The sequence below is a fragment of the Marmota marmota genome, unplaced genomic scaffold (assembly GCF_001458135.2).
Source record: "Marmota marmota marmota unplaced genomic scaffold, marMar, whole genome shotgun sequence".
Taxonomy (NCBI): Eukaryota; Metazoa; Chordata; class Mammalia; order Rodentia; family Sciuridae; genus Marmota; species Marmota marmota.
In genome coordinates, this window is record NW_026000019.1 from 27,540,991 (window position 1) to 27,565,727 (window position 24,737).

Below are 24,737 nucleotides of genomic sequence, written 5' to 3' on the forward strand. Positions count from 1 at the left end.
TGAAATAATTGAATTATGGGCATTTTAACCCAATCAGTTCATCCTAGTTTGACTGGGCAAGTAACTGGAGGCAGGTCGGGCATGGTGGAGAAGGGGGTCACTGGGAGTATGTCCTAGAAGTTCCTTGAGGCCCCAGCCCACTCTCTTCTCTCTCCGTTCCTCTTGTCTTTTCTCTCTCTCTACCTCCTTCCTGGCTGCCATGAGTAGAGTAACTCCCCTCCTCCACACCTAGATGTTCTGCCTCACCTGGGGCCCAGAGCAATGGACTTGATCCACCATGGACTGAATCTCTGAAACCATGAGCCAAAATAAACGTTCCCTCCTCTAAGTTATTCTTGATTAACATAGGGACACAGTGTCACGAAGCCAACCAACAAACATCAATGCATGAATTAATATGATTTATTTTTCTTTCCTCGGCTACTAGCAACTGGTTCTCCATCCTTGGGACCGCATCCCTGGGAGAAGAGCTCTGGGTCCTGTAGAATGAAGTTCTCAACGATAGAAGAGAAGCACAGCTGCCTCTGTTATCTCCCGGCTGCTGCTGTAACCAACATGAGTTCCATATCCATTCCAGTCAAAAGCAGAGAAGTCTCCACACTGGATGGGATTACCCTCTGGGAAGAATCCTCCTCCACCAATGCAGTGCTAGGAAACAAGGAGGGGAGGAGGTGGTGATGAGAGGGCTGCTGGTGAGCCCAAAGGTAATAATGGCCAAATCCAGAGGGATCTGTGGTCCCCATCCATTCTCTATGGGCAGTGTTGATCTTCTCCCATAGACTTCTCAACCCTTAGCTTAGTGACACACCATCTCCTCCTGACTTTCCTGCAACTTTTATGAACATCTGTTCTTGGATTCCCTGGCTGGACTCTTCCTTCATGAATTCCTTAAGTGCTGCTCCCTAGGAGGGGGCACATCTCCCTCTCCCGTATAGATTGTCTGACTCAGCAAGGAGGAAGGGAAGTTACGCTCCCCCCCACATGCTCACACCACACTCTTACACACACACACACACATACACACACTTACATACACACAGCCTCATTCACAAGTGCCTTTCGTTGTGGGAAGCCATTCTCACGCGTGACTGGGTGACTCCCGGTTTGGGTCTGAGGCTTCTGGCTGTGTCGGAATTTTCCCGGCCCTCTCCTGATGAGAGAACCCGTCCGTGTGGGGGTGTGACTGACCACTGACCCCGGGGGCCCAATCACTGACCCTGACCTTGGAGTGCAGTCCCCCCTCAACCTTCATTGGATGGAATTATCCCCTGAATTTCTTGTTCCCCAATAAAAGGCTACTCCCAGGCATGCTCCCTCTCTCTCTCTCCTGCTAGCCCTGAGTAATCCTTGCTGCCCTGCTGGGTGGTTAGAGGTTGGAGCCAGAGAGGGGAGCCGTCTCGGACCTGGCAATAGAAATAAGGTAACTGAGTCTGTGTGTTTTATTTGGATCTCTTCTGGCTAACTTTTATGCCAAGAACCTCATTAATGAAACCATTGCGCAGGCCGCATGGTGGAATTGGCGCCCACGAGGGGGGCATTCTAGATTAGTTAGATTGAGTGGGAGTGCGCTATAAAGATAAGGATAAAAATAAAGATAAAGGAAGTGGTGACAATTTAGAGTCACAAAAGTACCTGGAGATATTGAAGGAAAGAGACGTTAAATTAATTAAAATGGGAAATTCAACTTCTACGGTTAAGGAAATGTATCTGACTATTTTAGACAGTATAATTAATCAGAAAGGAAAACAGATAAAGAAAACTCAGTTATTACAATTCTTAAAGATTGTAGGCGAATACTGTCCTTGGTTTTGTGAACAAGAGTCTCCACTTACATACACACAGCCTCATTCACAAGTGCCTTTGGTCCCCACAAAGACTCACAACTTCAGTGTTACATCCGGTGACCTTCATTCCAGCACACAAGGCATTGGCTGCTCTCTCATTATTAAATACTCTGAACTGGACAAATCCTGCAGTGAATTCCTCTGAAAATGAGATGCAGAAAAGAGCACTTAAGTCGGATGCCATAAATAGCTTCCTTTAGGCTGCCCAGAGAGTGTGGATGCCAGGCTGAGGCTCAAGAGTGGAGGCCAGCACAACTGCGGTCATGATTGGTGCATCCCAGCCCCATACTTCATCAACTTTTTCCCAACCCCAGAACTCAAGAACTGGTTCTCAGAGCGGGTCTCTGTTCACCAGCGCTTGTATGGAGAAATTCAACAGTATTGGGAAATCACAAATAATCATGTAAAAAGGCTTGTTGCAGCAATTAGTTTCTCTCTCTCTCTCTCTCTCTCTCTCTCTCTTTCTCCCTCCCTCTCCCTCTCCCACTCCCTCCCTTCCTCCGTCCCTCCCTTTCCCTCTCCCTCTCCCTCTCTCTGTCTCTATGAGACAAGGTCTCACTAAGTTGCCCAGGTTGGCTTCAAACTTTCAATCCTCCTGCTTCAGCCACCTGAGCATCTGGGATTATAGACAGACACTAGGATGTCCGGCTTCTCTTTTATTTAAAAATTTTAAATCCTAGATGTATTTACAACAACTTTGAACTTTATAAAATAGGGCTCAACCTAACAAAGGAGATGCCGCAAACTTAGATGAACATTAAATAAATATTTACCCCTCACAATAGAAGTAAAATTCTCACCATTTGCCCTGTATACATGAATCTTGGTCTCAATAAGTTGCTGAGGGGTTGATAATGGGGTCACTAGGAACAGAATCTGGAGCCAAGCTTCCCCAGCCCACATGCTGACTCTCCTGCCTGTGCACCGTGATCTCAGGTAGGTTCCTGAACCTCTCAGTGCTTCAGGTTTCTGATTCATAAAATGGGGGTCATAATAGTCCTTAAGGGTACTTGCGCAAATTAAATGTGACAATACATGTAACATTCATTGAAGAGAATGAGCTGTGTTAATAAGTAACCTCCTATCATAACTGAATTTATCATCTTTGCTATGAAGAGTTCAAGGAGCATTAAGAACTCACTCTGGCCATAGGGTGAGTAATATGCTGCAGTTTTCTGAGCATCACCAAAATCGTAGACCACAGGTATCGCCGGACCATTGTCAGTCCAACACTTTCCTATTCCATATTTCACTGGGTATTTCTACAAGAAACAACAACGACAAAATCATTGGATAAGGAAATAGTTTTGGTTTGGGGGGTTACAATCATTCATTAAGAGAAAGCAATGTTTTCTCAGTCAATGAGATTATTTCAAAACAAGGCAAAATAAGAATCTTTCCTTTTTGCTTTTCTCCTACAACCAGGCCAACTGGTGCCCTCCCTCTCTCCCTCTCTCCCTCTCTCTACCCCAAATCTTCTCTCTCCTGGGTCTCTTATCTTCTCTGGCTCAGAATTTATTTTTTCTTTATTAAATTTATTCTAATGTGTTATACATGATGGCAGAATGCAATTCATTTCATATTATACATATAGAGCACAATTTTTCAAGTTGGTGAAAATACACAAAGTATTTTCATACCATTCGTGTCTTCATACATGTTCTTAGGGAAATGATGTCTAACTATTCCACCATCATTCCTACCCCCGAGCCCCTCCCTCCCCTTTGCCCTATCTAAGGTTCCTCCATTCCTCCCATGTTCCCCCCACATTGCCATTATGAGTCATCTGGCTCAGAATTTCTGAGGAAAGTGGGTCAGAAGCCATCAGCAAATTAGGATGAGGGGACATGAAAGGGCCATGGAAAGGTGCTTCCTGCCCAACCTCACACACCTGCCTCTCTCTAAAGCCAGGACAGCCAGTCCCAGCCCACAGCCCTGTGTACCTGGTAGAGGCCAAACAGATTATGTTCCAGATGCTGGAAGAAGCCAGTTCTGGTGCGGTACCTCAGCAGAGAGCTGTTCCGCCAGTTCTGCATGGGGCTCTTGTTGGGCACATGCCAGATGCCCAGGTCTGCAGCCTGGATGTCATAGTAGCCAGGGTTCTGGAAAGCAACCAACACTGAGACTGACCAGCCCAGGTCCCACAGGGGCAAAAGACACACATGGGATCCCTCAGCTGAGGTGACAGCTCTGGGCTCCAGGTGGACAGATGGCCAGCTGTGCTCACACACACCCACCTCCAGCAGGTCATGCCCCCACCACCACCCCGCTGCCTAATGGCCTTATGGGAGGAAGCTGGGATTCAAGGCATGTGACTATTTCTCTCTTCTGCTCCAGCCCCATGTCCGCAACCCCCCTCCCAACCCACCTCCTGCCCAGCCACACTCAGGTCCTCACCCTTTCCCAGTGGCACCCACCTTGTAGTCGTCACTGGTGGCCGCCTCTGCAGACCCGAAGGTGTTGTAATTGGCCCAGTTGCCGTCCCCCTCTGGGTAGTCTGCTCTGTTGCCCTGCTGGCTGGACCACCGATCGCCCACCGTGCACTTCCCAGCCATGTTGTTCTCGTGCACACTGGCCACCAGGGTCCAGCCACCACCCGCAGAGGTCATGTCACAGAAGGTCTGGTAGATGGCACCATTCTTGGCCCGGAGGAGATACAGGCCATCTGTGGAGAGAACCAGCCCAGAGCCTCCCTGTATGGGAGCTCATGCCATCTCAGTGCCATGACCAGGACAGCTCTGGGAACTAGAAACATGGCCTAAGGGCTCCTCTTCTGAGTCCTGTCACTATGCATCCCTGGGTGTAGTGGAACACCCCCACGTTTGAATAACACAACCTACTGACTGAGGCAGAACACAGAATTATCCAAGCTCTCAGCAACGTTCCTCTCAGAATTAAGCACAGAATTTTCATATGATCCAGCAATTCCACTTATAGTACATGCCCAAAAGAATTAAAAATAGGATTCAAACACTAAACATTTATTGCAGGATTAGTCACAGGACTCATAGAAATAACTGACGTACTCAACAGAAAAATAAAATAGTGTGTATACACACATCACATACAATCTATATTATGCATATATTGACATATATATCTATATGCAATTAGTTATTCATGCTATATGTATAAACCTTGAAAACACTATGCTAAGTGGAAGTAACCAGATGTAAAGTACAGTTACCTTATGATTCTACTTACATGAAGAAACTAAAATAGGCAAATTTATAGAGACAGAAAGTACAACAGCAGCTACATGGGCCTTAGGAAAGGCAGAATATGGGTTCATTCTATAAATTCATTATAGAATTTCTGTTTGGGATAATGAAAATTTTCTTGAGATGTATAGTGGTGGTGGCTGCATAGCATTGAGAAAGTAATTCATGCCAATGAAGTGTACACTTAAAACTGGTTAAAATGACAAAGCTTATCCCATGTATAGTATATACTTTTTACCACATTCATTTAAAGTAAAAAACAAAACAAAACAAAAACACTTGGGTGTGATGGCACACACCTGTAATCCCAGCAACTTAGAAGGATCAGGCCAGCCTCAGCAACATAGACAGACCTTGTCCAAAAAGGTGAGGGGTAGGGTTTAGGATGTAGCTTAGTGGTAAAGTGCCCCAGGTTCAATCCCCAGTACTTTAAAAAAACAAAACAAAACAAAACAAAAAAAACTTTAAAAAGCTAAAAAAAAAAAAAAGAATTAAAAAAAATTCACTGAAGACAAAATCCTGATAGGGCTCCTTACTTACCATTTGCACCAAAGTACTTCTCTTTGATTTCTTTGCAGCTTCTAGGCAGAGATGCAAACAATGAAGACCAGGTCCATTCCTCGGAAACAACATTGCTCACAGCTAGAGAATATGCAGAGTTTCATTCTCTTTGCTGCTCTGACACAAAACCCAGCCTTCCCTTGCCACTAATCCCCAACTCACTCCACCTCTGTGGCAGAGCCTCTCTGCCTGGGTTGAAAGACCCTGAGCTATCCAGCATCATCCATCAGCCCATCTGAGCCAGCATCCAGCACAGGTTTACCTCCCTCCCTCCACATGACCTCGTGCTGGGCCACGCCCTGCCCTGGGCACCCGGCATTTAAAGAAATTCAACATCCCCAGGAACTTACCTCTAGAGGGAGTTGCCAAAACCAACAGAAAATTTTATTAAAAGGAATGAAGGATAAGCTCAGGAGAACAAGAGAAAGACTCTGAGATGAGAATAGAGAAGTCTGAAGGGAGCCAGGGGGTGGTCTGGGGTAGGATGACTTAGTGACAGAGGCTTTCTAGTTCTGGTGACACTACAGTGTACTCTGAGAGAATAGACATGATTCATCAGTTGGAAGAAAGAAAAAAAAATTCAAGGCAGGAGAAAAACATGTGCAAAGACCTGGAGAAAAGAATGAAGCAAAGCCCGGCTTGAGGAGGAAATAGGTAGCTTAATGTGGTTGAGGCAGAGGGTGAGGTGACAGAGCTGAGACTCTAGCCAGGAGACCAGCAGGGGCACAGAATGAAGAACCTTGTACACGAGCGTCAACTCTGCAAACCAGTCTAAAAGTCTGGAGGGGTGGAAGCATCACAGGCTTTCAAGTCAGAGGGATTCAGGCCTAAGTAGCTCAGGCTTCCAGTGGAGAGTCCTTGGGTTCTACTTGCCATACCTGAGCCTCAGTTTCCTTCTGCCTCAGATGAAGCTAATAAATAGTATTTTTGTAAAGATCAAGTGAGATAATATGTAGAAACATGCTTTTCTCAGCCAGGCATGGTGGTAAACACCTGTGATCTGGGTGACTTAGTGAGACCCTATCTCAAAATAAAAAATAATGAAACATGCTGGTGTTGTGGGTCAGTGGTAGAGGGCCCTGGGTTCAATCCACAGTACTCTGGAAAGAAACAGGTGTTTGTCTTTTAAAAATGAATAGATAAATAACAATTAAAAGAAATACAGATTTTAAAATGCCATTGCTATTCTTATAGAGAGAAGACTATAAAGAGAACATTCTCTGGGCACAGGGTATACCACACAATTACCAAGGTCACTGCAGGCCATGTTAGTGGGAAATAGTGAAGAGAGGACACTTTTCTTACAAGGGTCTCCTCAGGACCACACAGAGACAAAGAACCAGACCCAGGATGTGTCATATCTTAGCAATACTCTCACTGCTAGAGACCAGATCCCTCCAGAGGCCAGAAATCAGCCCTTAGACTACATCCAAGGTGGCCTCTGTGCCTCTCAAAGACATTATCTCTGGCTCAGGAGAGTCTCCTTCCTGGAAGCAACCCTGCATAGTGTGTTTTCTTTGAAAGCTGTGTGCAGGTGAGCTGGGGGACTGGGCCCCTGACAGGGAGACTCACCAGCACTGCATCCTCTGCTGGCCACAATGAGAAACAGAAGGAAGTAGAGTTGGGTCATGGTAGTCTAAAAAAAAGCAAGATGAAAGTCACTGTCTTGATTGTCTTTTTTTCTTTATCCCTATCCCCACTTCTTCTAATCCTACAAACACTCAAAGTTCCCTTGCCTTTTTTTTTTTAAACTCCACACATCTCTGGAAACTAAACCAGACCTGAGCTAAAATAAGGGCTCCCCAAACTCACAGAAAGCAAACCCCTTCTGCCAACACAGGGCCAGGAGCTGAAGTTGCCAGCTGAGTGGAGACTGGATCTTTCTCTGCAGAGGCTCCTAATGAGAGGTGAGAGCTGAGCCCTTTATGGAGAAAGCCTAGGGGCAGAGTCCAGGTCTCCAGACTCACCCTCCCCTGGCATGATGCCCAAGGAGGTGAGGCCTCTGGTTATGACAGGAAAGATATTCAGTGATGATGATGGAATTAGCAGGACAAATAGTCAAGCTCATTTCCTAGCATTGTTCCTAGATTTGTGGATTTCATGGCCCTGTGTATTTAAAAAAAAATAGGGGAGACTCTCAAGAGTTGATGTTGATTTTGGGTTTTCTTTGTGCCTTTCTTTCCTGCTAAGTAAAAACTTTTTCTCCTATTAAATATCTAGTATCATCATCATTTCATAGAAAAAGGAAACTTTAACAATGAAAGAGGAAAGGTACCATTTCAGAATCAGTAGAAGTCTTTAGCTCCAATAAATGTAGTTCCATACAAAGTTTTGTTATTTGGTTGTTAATTTTCTCATTTTGCCACAAACTAGTGAAACTTTACTACACATTGAACTTGGGATTAAATCCATTAAAAAAACCAAAAAACCTTTGATGCGTCAAAGCTCCTATATCATTCCTGTCCCAACGTTATCCAAATCCCATCAGCTTATAATAGAAGTGATCGGCTCCTCTTCAGTGACATCACATCCCTAATTCATTACAGTACTGATAACATTGCAACCCATAGGAAAAGATTGTGAACCTCTGTTTGATTAAGCTACTATTTTTTATCTTTTTAAGTCCAAAGTATAGATTTGCACAAAACACTCATAGATATTGAGAAAATAAAATAAAACAGTGCCCATGAAGGAATGCCCACTTCTGCCCCTCTCCCCTCTGTACTGCCTGCAGTGGTACCAGCAATCTCCTGCTCAGCATTATCACCAGCCTCAGACCTCTCATGAAGTCCAAGGTCATCAAAAAGAGGAACAAGAAGCTCATTCAGCTCTAGTCAGGCTGATATGTCAAAAGTATAACCAATAGAAACCCAGGGATAGTCACAACTGGGTACCGAGAAGATTCGAGGGTCACAGATTGATCCCAACATTGGCTATGGGAGCAACAAGGAAGTAAAGCCCATGCTACTCAGTGGCTTCTGGAAGTTCCTGGTCCCCAATGTCAAGGAGCTGGAAATGCTGCTGATGAGCAACGAGTCTTACTGTGCTGAGATTGCTCACAGTATTTCCACCAAGACCCTCAAAGCCATCATGAAAAAAGAAACCCTACTGGCCCTCAGAGTCACCAGTTCCAATGCCAGGCTGCACAGTGAAGAAAATGAATAGGAGACTCGTGTGTGTATTTCATTTGTACTTAAATAAACCCAGAAAAACTGCACACACACACAGAGAAAATATATACTTTTAGTATTTTTCTTATTAATTCTCGGATGTATTTTTTCATATTTTGACATCTTTAGTATCATTTTGCATCCCATCTTTAGTAGTACACACATCATGGAACAGTCTACAATTGATTGATTGAACCTAAGAGTCTAGGAAAATGGTAGGCCTGTTTGAGGGATTGCTAAGAGCCACAGCCAAGTAATATGATGCATGGCATTTTTGGTTGAAAGGTGATGCCAGCTAGCCATTGAGATGATATGATTATGTTAAGATTTGCATTCATATGGATATTGGACTCCTGCTGTTCACCTCGGCCTGCTACGGGACTCCTGGAGAGTTCCCATTGGTTGGGGAAGTAGGAGGGAATTCTGGAGGAGGAACTTCCTGTTGGGATCTGGGAGAACACCGAGTGGGTCAGTCGGCAATCTTCCCCGGGAGGATACGGGGGCATTGGCGGCAGTTTCAAAAATAAAGTTTGTTCCTGCTTGAGTGGCTCGTGATTTTGTGCCCAGCCAGACTGCGGCAAGGGATATTATCCCTTCTAACCATCAGCATCCATCATGACTCTGTCCCACTGATTGTACCTCCTACTTCCTCTGCACTCGGTTCCCAATGCCACTTCCCCTAAATCCCACAATGAAGTGGCTTAAAACAACAGCAGCCATTTCTTTTGCTTATGCATCTGCAATTTGAGTGTGGCTTGTTTCTGTTGCACATCAGCTGAAACATTTTAGTGTCTTATGTTCACTCACTTATAAATAGACTGTCATGATGGGATTTTAGGGTTGAACTATTCAGACATCTGGAAGCAACAGTGAGCCCATAGCTGGTGGCCAGGGGGGTTGTATGGATCCTGGACACTTGCTCTCTCCAGTCTTTCTCTTCCCCACTTTGGGTCTTATTTGTATTTTAGCTCAACTTCCTCCATCACTGAATTTCCATATGCTGCAGAAAACAGGAATCAGAGGAGTTAAGAGGATAACTCTAGGACCAGTGAGGACTATTTTAACATTGGCAATGACACGTTGAGGGCAGAGGAGAAAAATAGCAGGAGATAGCAATGGCAGCCAAATGCACTTTCCACTTGCACTACAACCTATGCTGGGCTACAGAAGGGGGCTGGTTTGAGGCTAGGTTGTATGAAGTGATGAGCTGAAAGTTATTGGGAGGTGAGGGAGTGCTGATAGGTATAGAAAATAATGCGAGTATTTGCCTAGGCATGCACAAGGCCCTGGGTTCAATCCCCAGCACTGCAAAAACAAAGAAAAGAAGGAAAGATGATGGTTTTGATAAAATATTGCATTTGATGAACTTAAGATTCATCATCAATGGCCAGTGCATATCAAAATAATTCAAAATGAACCTGAGACAGAAAATTGACAGTATGTACGTGCACCAAGAGAAGCATGTGGAAGAAAGTTCCTCCAGTGCCACCTCACTCTAGCCCTGCATCTATCTGTCTCTAGTGAGTTAGTTATACTTTGTTATTTTTAAAAAAGAAAGGTTTGTTGTACACACACACACACACACACACACAGAGTTTAATGAATTACCACTAGGCAAATATCTGTATCATTATCATCCTGTTCAAGAAATAGAACTATCAGCACCCCAAAAGCTTCCCATATGTTCCTTCCAGATTATAAACCTGTATCTTCTCCCTAAAAGTCATCAGTTGCCAAACTATTATGGTAATCAGATTCGGTGTCCTTGTCACACTGTCAAAGCTATCATAGATTTATAGCTTAAGGTGGTGGCCCACACCTTCTGTAGTCACAGCTACTGGTGGGGGAGTGTTAAACCAAGAGGAGTTCCAGTTGGAGGTCAACCTGGGAAATTTAATGAGACCCTGTCTCAAACTATATTGGCTGATGCCCTACATCTCTCAAAGCCTTCAGCCTTACAATGGTAATTTCTGTTCATAAATTTTGGTTAGAACAAGTTGCATAGTTCTGCTTAACTTCATAGAAAAAGTGCAGCTCTTTCTATTGAGGATTGAACCTAGGGTATTCTGGGCAAGTACTCTACTATTGAGTTACATCCTTAGCCTTTTAAATTTTATTCTGAGACAGGGTCTTACTAAGTTGCTGAGGTTGGCCTTGAACTTGTGATCCTCTTGCATCGGCCTCCCAAGCAGCTAGGATTACATGTGCCTGGTGGTTATTCTTTAGAGTTGTAACAAGTAGCGGAGATATATGATAGCCAGGTCAGTCCTCAACCTCTCCGTCCCTGCTCCTCTTCCAGCCTGCCTTCCATTTATTTATTTATTTATTTGCCCCGTGTGGGGTATTGAGTCCAGTGGTACTTAACCACTGAGCTAAATCTTCAGCTCTATTTATTTATTTGTGGGACTGGGTCTTGCTAAATTGCTTTTAGGACCTCACCAAGTTGCTGAGGCCGGCTTTGAACTTGTGATCCTCCTGCCTCTGCCTACTCTTCCTTTCCTTTATAATGCAATAGATACTTATAACCCGTGACATAACCCAAGATCTAAAACGTTATCAGTCACCTACACCTACCCCAGTGCTCCTTTGTATCACTCCACCTCATTTCCCCATCAGGTGTTGCCATAATGTCAATTTGTGTTTATTGTTTTATCGCTTAAGTTACTTTTATTGACCACACATATATGCAACATATTGCATACGTGAATAAATGTCTTTTCAAATTTCTTTATTTTTGAATTATATAAAACTACTATTACATTATATGTAATAGTAGTTTTATATAATAAAACTACTGGGGCACATTTTTTCTGGGGCATATTTTTCCCTGTGACATTAAATAACTAGTTGTCCTCTAAAGCTGTTGCAAAGTCACCCATTCATTTTCATTGCTATTGCTATTCCGTGGTATGAATTTATCATGATTTGGTTTTCTACTATCCAATGATTGGGCATTCATTTTGATTCTAGTGGTTTTTCTTTTTTCAACTAAGCACAATACTTCTATAAGCATCATTGTGTGTGTTTCTAGGTGCAGCTTTTTGTTGCTATGACTGAGAACTGAAAAGAACATCTTAAAGGAGGAAAAGTTTATTTGGACTTAAAGGTTCAGTTCAGTCCATGGTCTGTAGGCTCCATTCCTCTGGGCCTGAGGCATAACATCGTGGCAGAGGGGTGTGGAAGAGGAAAGATGCTCAGCTCACAGCAGCCAGGATGTCTAGGTAGGGGAAGAAAGGTAATCCCGTTTCCCCTGAGATTACGGAAGGGGAGAGATTAGGAAGGAGAAGAGCAAAACACATGTCCATTTTAAAAATTAGTTGCAGTAGCAAAGCAGCAAGGGCTATATTCAAAGCATAAAATGGACCACTGTTACAATATATGGAAGTTCCACGCCCCCTGTATCTCCAAATGTGACTTTACTTGGGGACAGGGCCCTTTAAAGATATAATTAAGATTAAATGAGGTCATCGTGGTGGGTGCTAATCCAAGAGGAGGTTGGGGCACATATACAGACTAAGGGTCAACAATGTGAGGGTACCACAGTAGGGTGCCCATCCACAAACCAGGAAACAGGCCTCAGCAGAAACTAAACCACCAACATTGGGATCTTGGACTTCTGGCATCCAGAACTGTGAGAAAATAAATTTCAGCTAAGTCACTCAGTCTTTTGCATTTTGTTCTGGCAGCACTAGCAAACTGACGTTGCTGCATTTAAGGATGATGGCCATTAAGCATATTTTTAACTTGTACAAGAAAAATAATTTGTGTGTTACTGCATTCATCCCTGACAGTGTTTTACTCATAGCAGGATCTTACTTTACCCATAGCCTCTGGTCCCCCTTTGAATCTCTGAATCCTGTTTTACAGTCAGATCCTGCAGGGGATCATCCTGTTCTTGAAGACTATAAGGCTTTTTTCCCATCAAAATCTCCTGCAGTTCGCATTCCTACTAGGTTGGTCTCATGGTAGTTGAGAGTTAGGTGGCAGTTTGTTGTGTTAGGTCCCTGGAGTGCCTGTTTTTATTAGGCAAAAGAGAAAGCAGAAAGCAGGAAATAACAAGCAGAATTTATGTTGAGGATCCATTTTACGTTTATTAATTTGTAGTAAAATAAAAAATCAAAAAACACAAACCAAATCCAAAACATAAAGCCACTCTATCACTCAGGCAGGAAACTTTTGGGAAACAGGTAAATTAATGGACCACTGGTTGTCAAAACCTTTTCTGAAGCACATAATAGCAGCATATTTCGATAGCCATAAAATCATTCACTCCATGAAGTTCAGCAATTCCTCTCTTGGGAACAAACCCTAAGGAAATAACTAAAAAGAAACAAAAGATTATATATATAAATATAAAAGATATTCATTGTAGCATGATTTGTAAGAGTATAAGTTTTCTTTTTTTTTAGAGAGAGAGAGAGAATTTTTTTAATACTTATTTTTTAGTTTTCGGCGCACACAACATCTTTGTTTGTATGTGGTGCTGAGGATCGAACCTGGGCTGCACGCATGCCAGGCGAGCGCGCTACCGCTTGAGCCACATCCCCAGCCCCGAGTATAAGTTTTCAACAACAAGGAAATTGTTAAGTTAGAGCATGTAAACCAATGGAATACTATGCAGCTATTAAAATGATAATACTTTTTTTTCCTCACCATGCAACCTGCTTTAGTGCCAACAGCCTACAAGCACAGAGGCCAGGCAATGGTTTGGGAGCACAGTTTGTTCTGGTAGGAGACACTATGAGAGGTAAAAAAAAATTCCAGGTAAAAATGATGATTATGAAGAACGTGTAGAAACATGAAAAATGTTTTATGATTTTGGGGCACATATCAAGAAAAAGCAGAATGCAAAATTACATTCATTTTATGATTACAGCTATGTAAAAAAACGTCATGTAGTCAAAAATGGATGGAGGATTGGAACTAAAAACAATTTAAAAATATTTACTTATGCCTGTAATCCTAGAGATTTGGGAGACTCAGGCAAGAGGATTACAAGTTTGAGACCAGCCTCAGCAACTAGTGAGGCCCCAAGCAATTTGGAGAGTCCCCATCTCAAAAACTAAAAAGTGTTAGGGGTGTGATTCAGTGGTTAAGCGCCCCTGGGTTCAATCCCCAGCAGTAAAACAAAAAACAAAAAGCAAAAAACAAAACAACAACAACAACAAAAAACAAAACAAAACAAAACAACAAAACTATATCTATATCTGTCTATCTATCTATCTATCTATCTATCTATCTATCTATCTATCTATCTATATATCTTTACTTATTTGTTTTTGTGGTACTGGGATTTAAACCTAGGCAAATGCTTTACTGCTGAGCTACACACCCAACTCCAAAACAATTCTCTTAGGATAGTAAGTCTATACATTTTTTAAAAAGAAATTTTATTTAAAGTATATATTTTACATATATATTTTGTTTTTTATTTTGAGACAGGGTCTCTGTCAGTTGCTGAGGCTGGCCTTGAACTTGTGATCCTTCTTCCTCAACCTCCCAAGTCACTGGGATTACAGGTGTATGCTACCAGGCATGGCTCAGACATAAATTCTCAAATAACAAAGTTCTTAAGTTTTGTTTCAGGAAAAGCTTCTAGAACCCACCTAAGGATAGTATGAAACTGGCTTTTCAGGATGGACATTTGCGGGGCACAGTGTACCTACTGTAATCTCAGTGATGCAGGAGGATCACAAATTCTAGGTCAGCCCGGGCAATTTAGTGAGATCCTGTGTGTGAGAAATAGAAACTCCCGTGGTCCATTTTTAAAATATAGTATTTAGCCTTAATTGGGATGTAAAATACAATTGTAGCTATTTTGAGATCCAATTGTAGCCATTTTTTTTCTGTGTGCAACTGTTTATTCAATCCACCATAGATGAAAAGTATTCTAGAAAAAAAAATGTGCTCAGGCATTTTTTCCTTGCCACTCTCCCCGAAACAACACAGTGCAGCCGCTATTTACCCAGCATTCCCTCTGTCTTAGGGGTGAGAAGCAAGCTGTCTATCATTTAGGTACAGGAGTAGGTTATGCAGATGCAGTTACATAAGGGGCTTGAACAGCCATGAATGTGCACATCCCCAGGAGTCCTCCTAGACCCTGTTCTCCATAGACACTGAAGGTCAGCCGACTATCCCTAGGGTCCTGCCCAGACCCCATCCTCCTGACACTGAGGGACAGCCGACTATTTTTTCTTCACAGTGTTTCAAGGAAACCCCAGCTGGAGAAATGGTGGTGCTGGTTCTATTCTTCTCCCTCAGTCTCCAGCTCCTTCTTTGCAGCAGAGAACACTCAAGCAGAACATGCTGGAAGAATGGAAAATGAAGACTCAATCTGGGTTTGCAGGCTTTCACTGGGTTCCATCTAGTCTGTCCCTATTAAGTGGAAAAGACCTTCAGGTTCTGGTAACAACCGACCCAATCCCACTGCCTTTCATTCCATCCTGTGAAGAACAGCAATTAATTACACATTGGTTCTTTTCATGCTTTGGACTAAATTGAGATGAAGGAATGTTTACATGTATGTTGAGAGCCACAGCTGAAGCAGCCCCAGCAAACTTGCAGCTGATTGGCTCCTCTGCTGTGATGCTCATTGGGCTGTTTTCCCGCCCTTTCAGACCACGGAGCTGCTCAATGGGGGGCTCTTTTGGCTCTGCCCACGGGACCCAGCCAATTGGCCTCAAGAGATGGAGGAGGGGGTGTTGAGAGGCTCGCTGGAAGCCGGTGGTGGCAGTTGGGCTCTGAGGGAATTCCTGAAGAGCTTGTGTGGTGTGGCATGTGTTCTAAAAATAAAGTTCGTTTCTGCTTGACAAGTGGCTCGTGAATTGTGCCCAGCCAGACTGCGGCATTGAACTAAATTGAGATGAAGGAATGTTTACTTGTACACAAAAAATGCAAATGTGAACAATCATGCCGAAAAAAAGGGGTTAAAACTTTTTTGGTTTGTGCAAAAATGATTATAATAATAATAATAAATTATTATGCGAATTATGCTCACCAGGAAGAGATGGAAGGGAACAACACAAAAAGCCACCAAATGAGGTGAACATTCCCATGTGACTTATTTTCTAGTCACCTTTCCAGTTTTGTTCTCTAATATCACCCTATTTCCCTCACGAAAATTACTTTTTATTCATTGAACAGAACATAGGTCCTAAAATTAAGGCCTAATATTCTATGTGGCCCTGACATCTGGGGAAACTTTAAAGGACTCAAATTACTTAACCCTAAGTCCCCTTCCATCCTGCCACTGCAGAGCTGGTCTCCTGGCCAGGCACTTCCTGTCATTCTCAGGCAGCCTCTGCAGAATGATTCCAGCAAACCAGTTGCATCTTCTGGTGGGTACAGGGTCACTTGGCCCTCCTCACACTAGGAGGTTGCCTTTGGACCCTGCTGGAGGGTCCAGAGATGACTCTCCTGTGAGTCATCCCCTTAATGAGTCACCTGTGGCCCCCAAACAGCCTGTGTAGCCTGTCAGTATCCTGTATACCTCTCTGGCCTAAGGAAAGGTGATCACAAGCTGCTGTGGGCTCTTTTGTGTGGTACCTGGTGCTGAGTGCTTAGTTCTTCTCACAACCTTTCCCCCAACAGGTGACTGGGAGGGCATTAAAGCAAATCTAGGGGACTTTAAGAAAGCCCTGTTACTTTTTCAAGGAGGTCTAAGAACCCAAGGTAGACCAAAAAGACACCCTGTCTAAAGTTCAAATTCACCCAGCCAGTCCTTTGTGCTGTGACTGAGATTTTCAGGTCCTGCTTTCCCAGGATATCAGGCTGCTCAGAGTCTGTAAGTGTTACCATCTATTTCTGTGTAGCAGTGCTCCCCAAAACTTTGTTATGTAAAACAACACACACTTATCTTGGGTTTCATGGCTCAGAAATTCAGGCATGGCTGAGCTCTCTGCTCCATGGTCTCTCCCGAGCCCTGGGCTTCTTACAGCACTGCAATGAAGATAAGAGCCAAGCTTCAGTATTCCTGATCCAGTGGCCCATTCATTGGTTGCTGGAAACACTCTGAACCCTGCAGAGTGTTTGTCTGAGGCCCAGGGTCTTTGCTGTGCTTGGTCAAATCTTCCTTCAGACCCTGGTGGGGTTGCTCTCCCCACAAGATTCATGTGGGAAGGACAGAGGGTCCCATGGAGCAGGGCAGTCAAAGTGTGATTGTGCAGCATGGCTCTGGGGCTCTTCTTGGCCTCTTTGTGCAGCCTTCTGTCCTCCTGGGGACAGGCAGGGCCTCTTCTGAAATGGGGGTCTTGTGATCTACTACCAGACAAGGGAAGTCAGAGCGTTTGTTTGTGGCCAGCTCCAAGACAAAGAAGGGGGGATTAGCTTGATTTGGGGGAAGGGGCTCCAGTTCCCATGAACTGCCTTGAAAAACAGAAATTCAGAATTCTAGTGTCTCGAGCTTTCCTGAGGGGTTGAGTGGGGGCAGGAGGATAGAGGAAAAGAAAGACATCAGAGGCTGCTTCTGTTTCCAAAGTGCCATGCTTCGGGGTGCCAATTTCAGAGCCCCAACAGTGTGAACGTCAAGAGGCAGGGTCGTGGGCATTTCTCTCAAGAGCTGTCCACCCTCCTGGGCTTGATAACTAGACAGGCACAGTAGGGCATCAAAGATGCTGCTTCCTATTCCGAAGGGCAGGCCTCTTGCTGGAAGGCAGTGCCCCCCAAGACCCTATTTCCAGACTCTCCCCGGGAGCTACACAGCCGACCTTACCCATGGTGAGAGCAGCAGTGACAGGGTCCACCTCAGCTTCCCACACTTGCTTGCTCCTTTTCTCCATCTTGATCATCCTGCCCACGTTGGAGGCCAGTGGTGAACCAGCAATCCAGCTGCAAAATCAGGAACTGTGCAGAGGCCCAGTAAAGCTCTGCACTCAGTCCCTCCCAGAGTGACAATGGCAGAATTATGGCATATTATATCACAGGAGCCTAAGGAGACTTGGCTTCTGATGGACACCAATGCTCAATGGTTCATGGCTCACTCTCAGAGGTCCTGACAGGTGTGCGAAGCTGGCTCTCTAGTGAGCATGGGATCCAAACAGCACAGCCTTGTTCAGAGAAGGCCATCTCTCCTGCTTCCTGCTCCAATTTTCTTGGCATCTGTCCCTGGCAGAAGAGCAGAACCAGCAGAACCTCACTCTACTCGCGTCTTCTTGCCCTGGCCAGCTCCCCCATCCAGGCCAACATGTCACCATTTCCTGGCTTTCAGGATGCTTAGGGTTCCCCCTATAGTTTTTTTCAGCTCCTGTATAGCACAGAAACCTGGAAGCATAGAAATGGATTCAAAGAATCCAACTGTAGCCATTTTAACTGTAACCCTTCCCTTTGCTCACCCAATTTTAAAATTTGCCAATCTTGGAGATTGTAACCCCAAGCTCCTCCTATCAGAGCAGGGGGTAGTACGATGTTAGGGATAAAAACAGGTGAATGGCCAGCCCAAGTGTGCTTGCCTGCTGGATCCTCTCTGGTAACCTGCCCTTCTGCAGAAGTAAAGTTTGCCGAACTACTTCTGAGCATGCGTTTGATTCCTTGCAGCACCCAGGTATTACTAACATGTCTCAGAATAAAAAATAAAGGGACTGAGGATGTAGTGGATGGAGTACCACTAGGTTTAGTCCCCATTGTTGTAAACAACAACAACAAAAATACAAAAACACATGTGCAGAAGAAGCCTGGTACTCTGTCCATGACCTTTTGACCTCACAAACTCAAAACTCCCCAGGCAGCCAGATGTGGTGGGGCACACCTGTAATCCCAGCCACTTGGGAGGCTGAGGCAGGGGGATCGAGAGTTCAAACCCAGCCTCAGCAACTAATAGAGGCCCTAAACAATTCAGGAAGACCCTGTCTCTAACAAAATAAAAAAAAGGGCTGGGGATTTGGCTCAGTGGTTAAGTGCCCCTGGGTTCAATCCAATTCAATTCAAAAAAAGAAAAAAATCCTAAAAATAAAAAATCCCCCATGCAACCTGTGAAGAAACATAATAGCCATTTACATGCATGCAAAAGACCCTCAAACTCCCCTTCTTGCCATCTAATAAACAAGCTACTTCTTCCTTCGTATAAACACCCCCACTGGCAATTGATCAAGGAGGCAGATTTGAGATTATAGCTCCTGGTCTCCTTGCTGACTGGTTGTGCAATAAAGCCTTCTCTCCTCCCTCGCCCCCAGTATCAAGGGTTGAACCCAGGGCCTACAAGCGGGCTGGGCAAGCACTCAACAACGGAGCCACATGACCAGCCCCAGTAAAGCCTTTTCTTTTTGTAAGAACCTGATGCCATAGTCTAACAGTGGCCATTCCTTTGGGAGCTTCCCTTTGTAAATTTGCTTATTCCCACTTTGCCTGATGTTCTAAATTCTAGAGAAAAGCTGCACCTAAATGATTAAACTGTAAATTGCTAAATAATCTTTCTCTATATTTACAGAACCTAGAACATCTGTTGTCCTTCAGATAACATCAGAATATGTAACACCCCTTTAGTCTTTCATTCTCTGCATCAACTAACACAAAATGTGTAAATTGCTGTGATGTTTAACTTGGGGGTGGAGGAGATAATATGTTTGTCTAAAGAATTACAGCTCTAGGAGTCAGGGTCAATTGCAAGTTTCTGGCCACAAAATGAAGAAAAAAATCCATGCCCTGGATGGTGAAGACCCCACCAGGCAGTGCCCTTCCTGCCCGTTGCCCCCTATATCTCCTCTCCCTCTCCATTGAAGCCCTTTTGCTTACCTGAGTTCCCAGGTGGCCTTTTCGGGGGATGATAGTCCCCTTCATCTACTCAGGATTCCAGCTGATTTCCTTAACAAACAACTCTCACCTCCCAGGAGTATTTGCTTTTAAATCATGAGCAATCAGACTTGGGTCTTGGTAACTGTTAGGAAGAATTTAACACAGGCAACACCATTTTGAAACTTAGAATAAGTCATCTCAAGGTCACTCTGACTCAACCTGACCCTAAAACCCAAACAATACTCCAAAGGAAATGGTTATCTGGGTCTGAAGTCCTGAAAACACCTGATTCAACATGGAACAGTGACTACCTCAAAGAGTGGAGGTGCGACCAAAAGGATCCTTCCTGCCGACCCCTAGCAACAGCCTGGCCTAACTGCAGAATTCCCCCACTCCCTCATGCCCCTAGAGGGACCCCAGGCTGTAATTGGAAAGTGGGTCTCAGTCTCCACTGGGCCCACCTCCGTAGTTTATCCTGAATAAACAAACCTTTCCTCTCTCTTTATCTCCTTAATTCTGTTCTTTCCTTACAGTAGCAATAGCTTTAGCTTATGGTTGTGGGGGAGGGGCAGCAATACCAGAGTTGATCTGATCTGATAACAGCCACAAGGGACTATTGGGCAGTGGTGTATACAGTGGGGCTGCTTCATGGCCCCCGTGGGAAGTAATGGGCTGACATGACGCTATCACTATGCTACTCAGAACTGCATGCATTTTGTTTATTTACATTTTTGATTTTATTATTTTATTTTATTCTAAGTATAAAAATTAGTGTCTTCTTTATTTTTAAAAATTTTTATTTGTTCTTTTTAGTTATATATGACAAAATAATGTACTTTGACATAATATCCATACATGGAGTATAACTTCACATTCTTTTCCCATTCTGTGGTTGGACATGATGTGGAGTTACACTGGTTGTGTATTCCTATATGACCATAGGAAAGTAATGTGTGTGATTCACTCTACTGTCTTTACTGTTCCCAATGTCCCTCTCTTTCCTTTATTCCCCTTTAATCCTCTTTGTCTAATTCAAAGTACCTCTATCCCTCTGCCCCCTTATTGTGTTAGCATCTGCATCTCAGAGAGAACATTTGGCCTTTAGTTTTTCTGGGGTTGGCTTAATTCACTTAGCATGATAGTCTCCAGTTCCATTGATTTACCAGCAAATTCCATAATTTCATTTTTCTTTATGGCTGATTAAAGTTCCACTGTGTAAATATACCACATTTTCTTTATCCATTCATTTGTTGAAGGGCAGCTACCCTAACTTAGCTATTGAACAACACAAATTTGTATTCCAGTACTAGTCAATACCTAGGGAAGTTCATTGTTCTGGGCAGTGAGATAAAGAATACTCTAAAGGATATGATATGGAAAGAAGTAGAGAGAGGAAAGTGGCCACTTCCCTTGTCTCATATTTAGGTGAGGATCAAAGCAGGGTGTCCTTGGTTGTAAAGTAAAAGAATGTCCCATAAAATGTCTGAAGAAACTCACATGCACAGTGAGCTTGCCTCACTCCTGCCTGTAGGTGTCATGCAGCCCTGCATTATATCCCAGCCTGCTGCCAGGGTGTACGTAATAAAATGTTCCAACCCTCTTCATTGAGTCCTTCAAGTCCTTTCTTTGGCATCAGAAAACAGTATGCTGGGGTCTTTACAGCCCTGAAGTTGATCAGTTTGTTTTTTTAGTAGTGTGGATGGAACCCAGGGGTGCTCTACCATTGAGCTACATCCCCAGTCCTTTTATTTTTTATTTTAAGACAGGGTCATGTTCAGTTGCCAGGCTGGCCTTGAACTTATCCCCTCCTGCCTCAGTATCCCCAGTTGTTGGGATTACAGGTGTGTACCACCACTCCTGGCTTCCATTTAGGACTGTGGTTGATGACCTTGGAAAGTGAAATCATGGATGGGCTGTGGATCCATAGCAGATAGCCAGAGAAATGAGTCAATCTCAAACAGGTGACTTCAAATATTTTAAATACTATTTTCCGCTTAAAGAAAGGAAAGGGTTTGTGGGGAAAGCTGATTTGGGAAAGACAGACAGGAAAAGTATGGTGAATAAGGGTAAGTTTTATTATGCAGAGTTAAATCAGTGCCTTCTCTGTTGATTAGAGTCTAGTGATTTACTTTTCCTTCTGGGTACAGAGAGTAAGACAAATGGAGATTTCCTTTTAAGATGTGAATTTTCTGTACAAAAGAGTAACTTCTACTCTGTTCTCAGAGGAAGTTTCTCCAAATAATCAGATCAAAGTATTCTGTTAAAACAAAATCCTCACAGCTAGGGGGTCTGGCTCTTTGGTAGAGTTTGCCCCTAGTATGAGCCAGGCCTTGGGTTCCATCCAGGGCCAATTAAATCTATAGCTAAATTGTTGTACTCTTTTTTTTTCTTTCTTTTAAGGTGCGGTGGGTTGAAGAACCAGTAGTTGGCTTTCATCTGCAGTTCATGAATTGTGGCAGTCTCCATTCTATACAACAGAATGAGAGTCCCCTGGGCAGTCCAGAATGGNATTTTGGGTTACTTTTTTGTTTTTTGCAGGAATTAAAACAGAAATACTAAGCCAGGCATGGTGGTTCACACCTGTAATCCCAGAAACTTGCAGGTGAATGCAGAAGGATCACAAGTCTGAGACTAGCACAAGAAATAAAGTGGGCTGGGATGTGGGGATGAAGATCAGTGCTAGAGTGCCCCTGGGTTTAACTCCTTATATATATGACCTTGGAAAGTGAAAGTAAAAGAATGTACCCATGTACGGATGGGCTATGGATACATAGCAGATAGCCAGAGAAATTTTATATATATGGTCTATTTCTTTTTAAAAATATCTTTGTTTATTAATTTATTTTATGTGGTGTTGAGGATTGAACCCAGTGCCTCACATATGCAAGGCAAATGCTCTACCACTGAGCCACAACCCCAGCATCTGTAATATATATTTAATGCATATAAACATACATCATCTTGAGCTACAAAAATAAGTAAGAATTCAGGGTTTCTAGGGGTACTGGGGCAAATTATTGGAGGAAATGGTGAATAAAGGTTACTTTGTAATATAGATAAAAGTATCTCAGGTAAATAAAGTTCTTGGATTAACTCTTTTTAAAAAACTTTAAATATATTTATTTATCTTATTACATATGACAGCAGAATGCATTTCAATTAATAGTACACATGTAGAGCATAATTTTTCATGTCTCTATTGTTCACAAAGTGGAATCACACCATTCGTCGTACTTAGGGTAATGATGTCCATCTCATTCCACCATCTTTCCTACCTCCCTATCCCCTTCCTTCCCCTCCCTCCCCTTTGCCCTATCTAAAGTTCCTCCATCCTTCCATGCTCCCCCCATCCCCAATATGGATCAGGATCTACATATTAGAGAAAACATTTGGCCTTTGTTTTTTGTTTTTGGTATTGGCTTACTTTGCTTAGCATTATATTCTCCAACTTCATCCATTTACCTGCAAATGCCATGATTTTATTCTCTTTTAATACTAAGTAATATTCCATTGTGTATATACCACAGTTTCTTTATCCATTCATCTACTGAAGGGTATCTAGGTTGGTTCCACAGTTTAGCTATTGTGAATTATGCTGCTATAAACATTGACGTGGCTGCATCCCTGTAATATGATGTTTTTACGTTCTTTGGGTATGGAATGAGGAGTGGGATAGCTGGGTCAAATGGTAGTTTCATTCTAAATTTTCCAAGGAATCTCCATACTGATTTCCATATTGGTTGCACCAATTTGCAGTCCCACAAGCAATGCATGAATGTTTTTTCCCCCACATCCTTGACAACTTTTATTGTGTCTGTTTTGTTCCTTGACCCATTTACTGATTGGGTTGTTTGTTTGGTTGTTTGTTTGTTCTTTATATATCCTGGAGATTAGTGCTCTATCTGATGTGCATTTGGTAAAAATTTGCTCCCATTCTGTAGGCTCTCTGTTCACCTCACTGATTGTTTCTTTTGCTGATAAGAAGAAACTTTTCAGTTTGAATCCATCCTATTTATTGATTCTTGATTTTATTTTTTGTGCTATAGGAGTCTTATTAAGGAAGCTGGGGCCTAATCCAACATGATGAAGATTTGGGCTTACTTTTTTCTTCTATTAGGCACAGGATCTCTGGTTTAATTCCTAGGTCTTTGATACAATTTGAGTTGAGTTTTGTGCATGAAGAGAGATAGAGGTTTATCTCATTTTGCTGCATATGGATTTCCAGTTTTCCCAACACCATTTGTTGAATAGGCTATCTTCTCTCCAATGTATGTTTATGGTGTCTTTGTCTAGTATTAGATATTTATGTCTACCAACCAAGAAAAGCCCAGGATTTATTTATTTATTTATGTAGGTTTGTCTCTGTGTCTTCTTTCTGTACCATTGGGCTACATATCTGTTTTGGCGCCAGTACCACCCCTGTTATGTTACTATGACTCTGTAACATAGTTTAAGGTCTGGTATAGTGATGCCTCCTGTTTAACTCTTCTGATTAAGAATTGCTTTGGCTATTCTGGGTCTCTTATTTTTCCAGATGGATTTCATGATTGCTTTTTCTATTTCTATGAGGAATGCCACTGATTTTGATTGGGATTACATTAAATCTGACCATACTACTTTTGGTAGTATGGTCATTTTGACAATATTAATTCTGTCTGTCCAAGAACAAGGGAGATTTTTCCATCTTCTAAGGTCTTCTTTAATTTCTTTCTTTAGCATTCTACAGTTTTTATTGTAGAGGTCATTCACCTATTTTGTTAAGTTGATTCCCAAGTTTTTTTTTTTTTTTTTTTTTAGGCTATTGTAAATGAGGTAGTTTTCCTTGTTTCTCTTTCACAGCATTTGTCACTGATATACAGATATGCCTTTGATTTGTGGGTGTTGATTTTATATCCTGCTACTTTAGTGGATTCACTTATTATTTCTAGAAGTTTTCTGGTGGAATTTTTTGGATCCTGTAGGTATAGAATCATGTCATCAGCAAATAGTGACAGTTTGAGTTCTTCTTTTCCTATCCATATCCCTTTTATTTCTTTCTCTCTCTAATTGCTCTGGCTAGAGTTTCAAGAACTATGTTAAATAGAAATGGTGAGAGAGGGCATCCTTGTCTTGTTCCAGTTTTTAGAGGGAATGTTTTCAATTTTTCTTCATTTAGAATGATGTTGACCTTGGGACTAGCATAGATAGCTTTTACAATGTTGAGATAGATTCCTGTT

The 24,737-nt window shown here is 42.9% G+C and overlaps 1 protein-coding gene and 1 pseudogene across 1 annotated transcript; one reads left to right on the plus strand and one right to left on the minus strand.

Moving 5' to 3' along the window:
- Nucleotides 1-428: 428 nt before the first annotated feature.
- LOC107147497 (intelectin-1a-like) lies at nucleotides 429-7,483 on the minus strand. The gene is made up of 8 exons (XM_015491994.2): nucleotides 7,439-7,483; nucleotides 7,199-7,262; nucleotides 5,606-5,707; nucleotides 4,262-4,509; nucleotides 3,788-3,946; nucleotides 2,986-3,106; nucleotides 1,882-1,985; nucleotides 429-648 (listed from the first exon to the last, which is right to left on the minus strand). Exons 2-8 carry the CDS (start codon nucleotides 7,254-7,256, stop codon nucleotides 496-498), a joined length of 945 nt encoding a protein of 314 aa, XP_015347480.1. The 5' UTR covers nucleotides 7,257-7,262; nucleotides 7,439-7,483; the 3' UTR covers nucleotides 429-495.
- Nucleotides 7,484-7,883: 400 nt separating this feature from the next.
- On the plus strand, nucleotides 7,884-8,791 carry LOC107147256 (annotated as a pseudogene).
- The last annotated feature ends 15,946 nt before the right edge of the window (nucleotides 8,792-24,737 follow it).

Bases quoted from the DNA above. Each gene is read 5' to 3' on its own strand.
- LOC107147497 (XM_015491994.2), bottom strand. From the start codon at position 7,256: ATGACCCAACTCTACTTCCTTCTGTTTCTCATTGTGGCCAGCAGAGGA. The intron at 3,107-3,787 runs GTACACAGGGCT...TGTTTCTTGTAG, and splicing joins ATCTGTTTGGCCTCTACCAG to AAATACCCAGTGAAATATGG. The intron at 1,986-2,985 runs GTGAGTTCTTAA...TCTCATTTTCAG, and splicing joins TTACTCACCCTATGGCCAGA to AGGAATTCACTGCAGGATTT.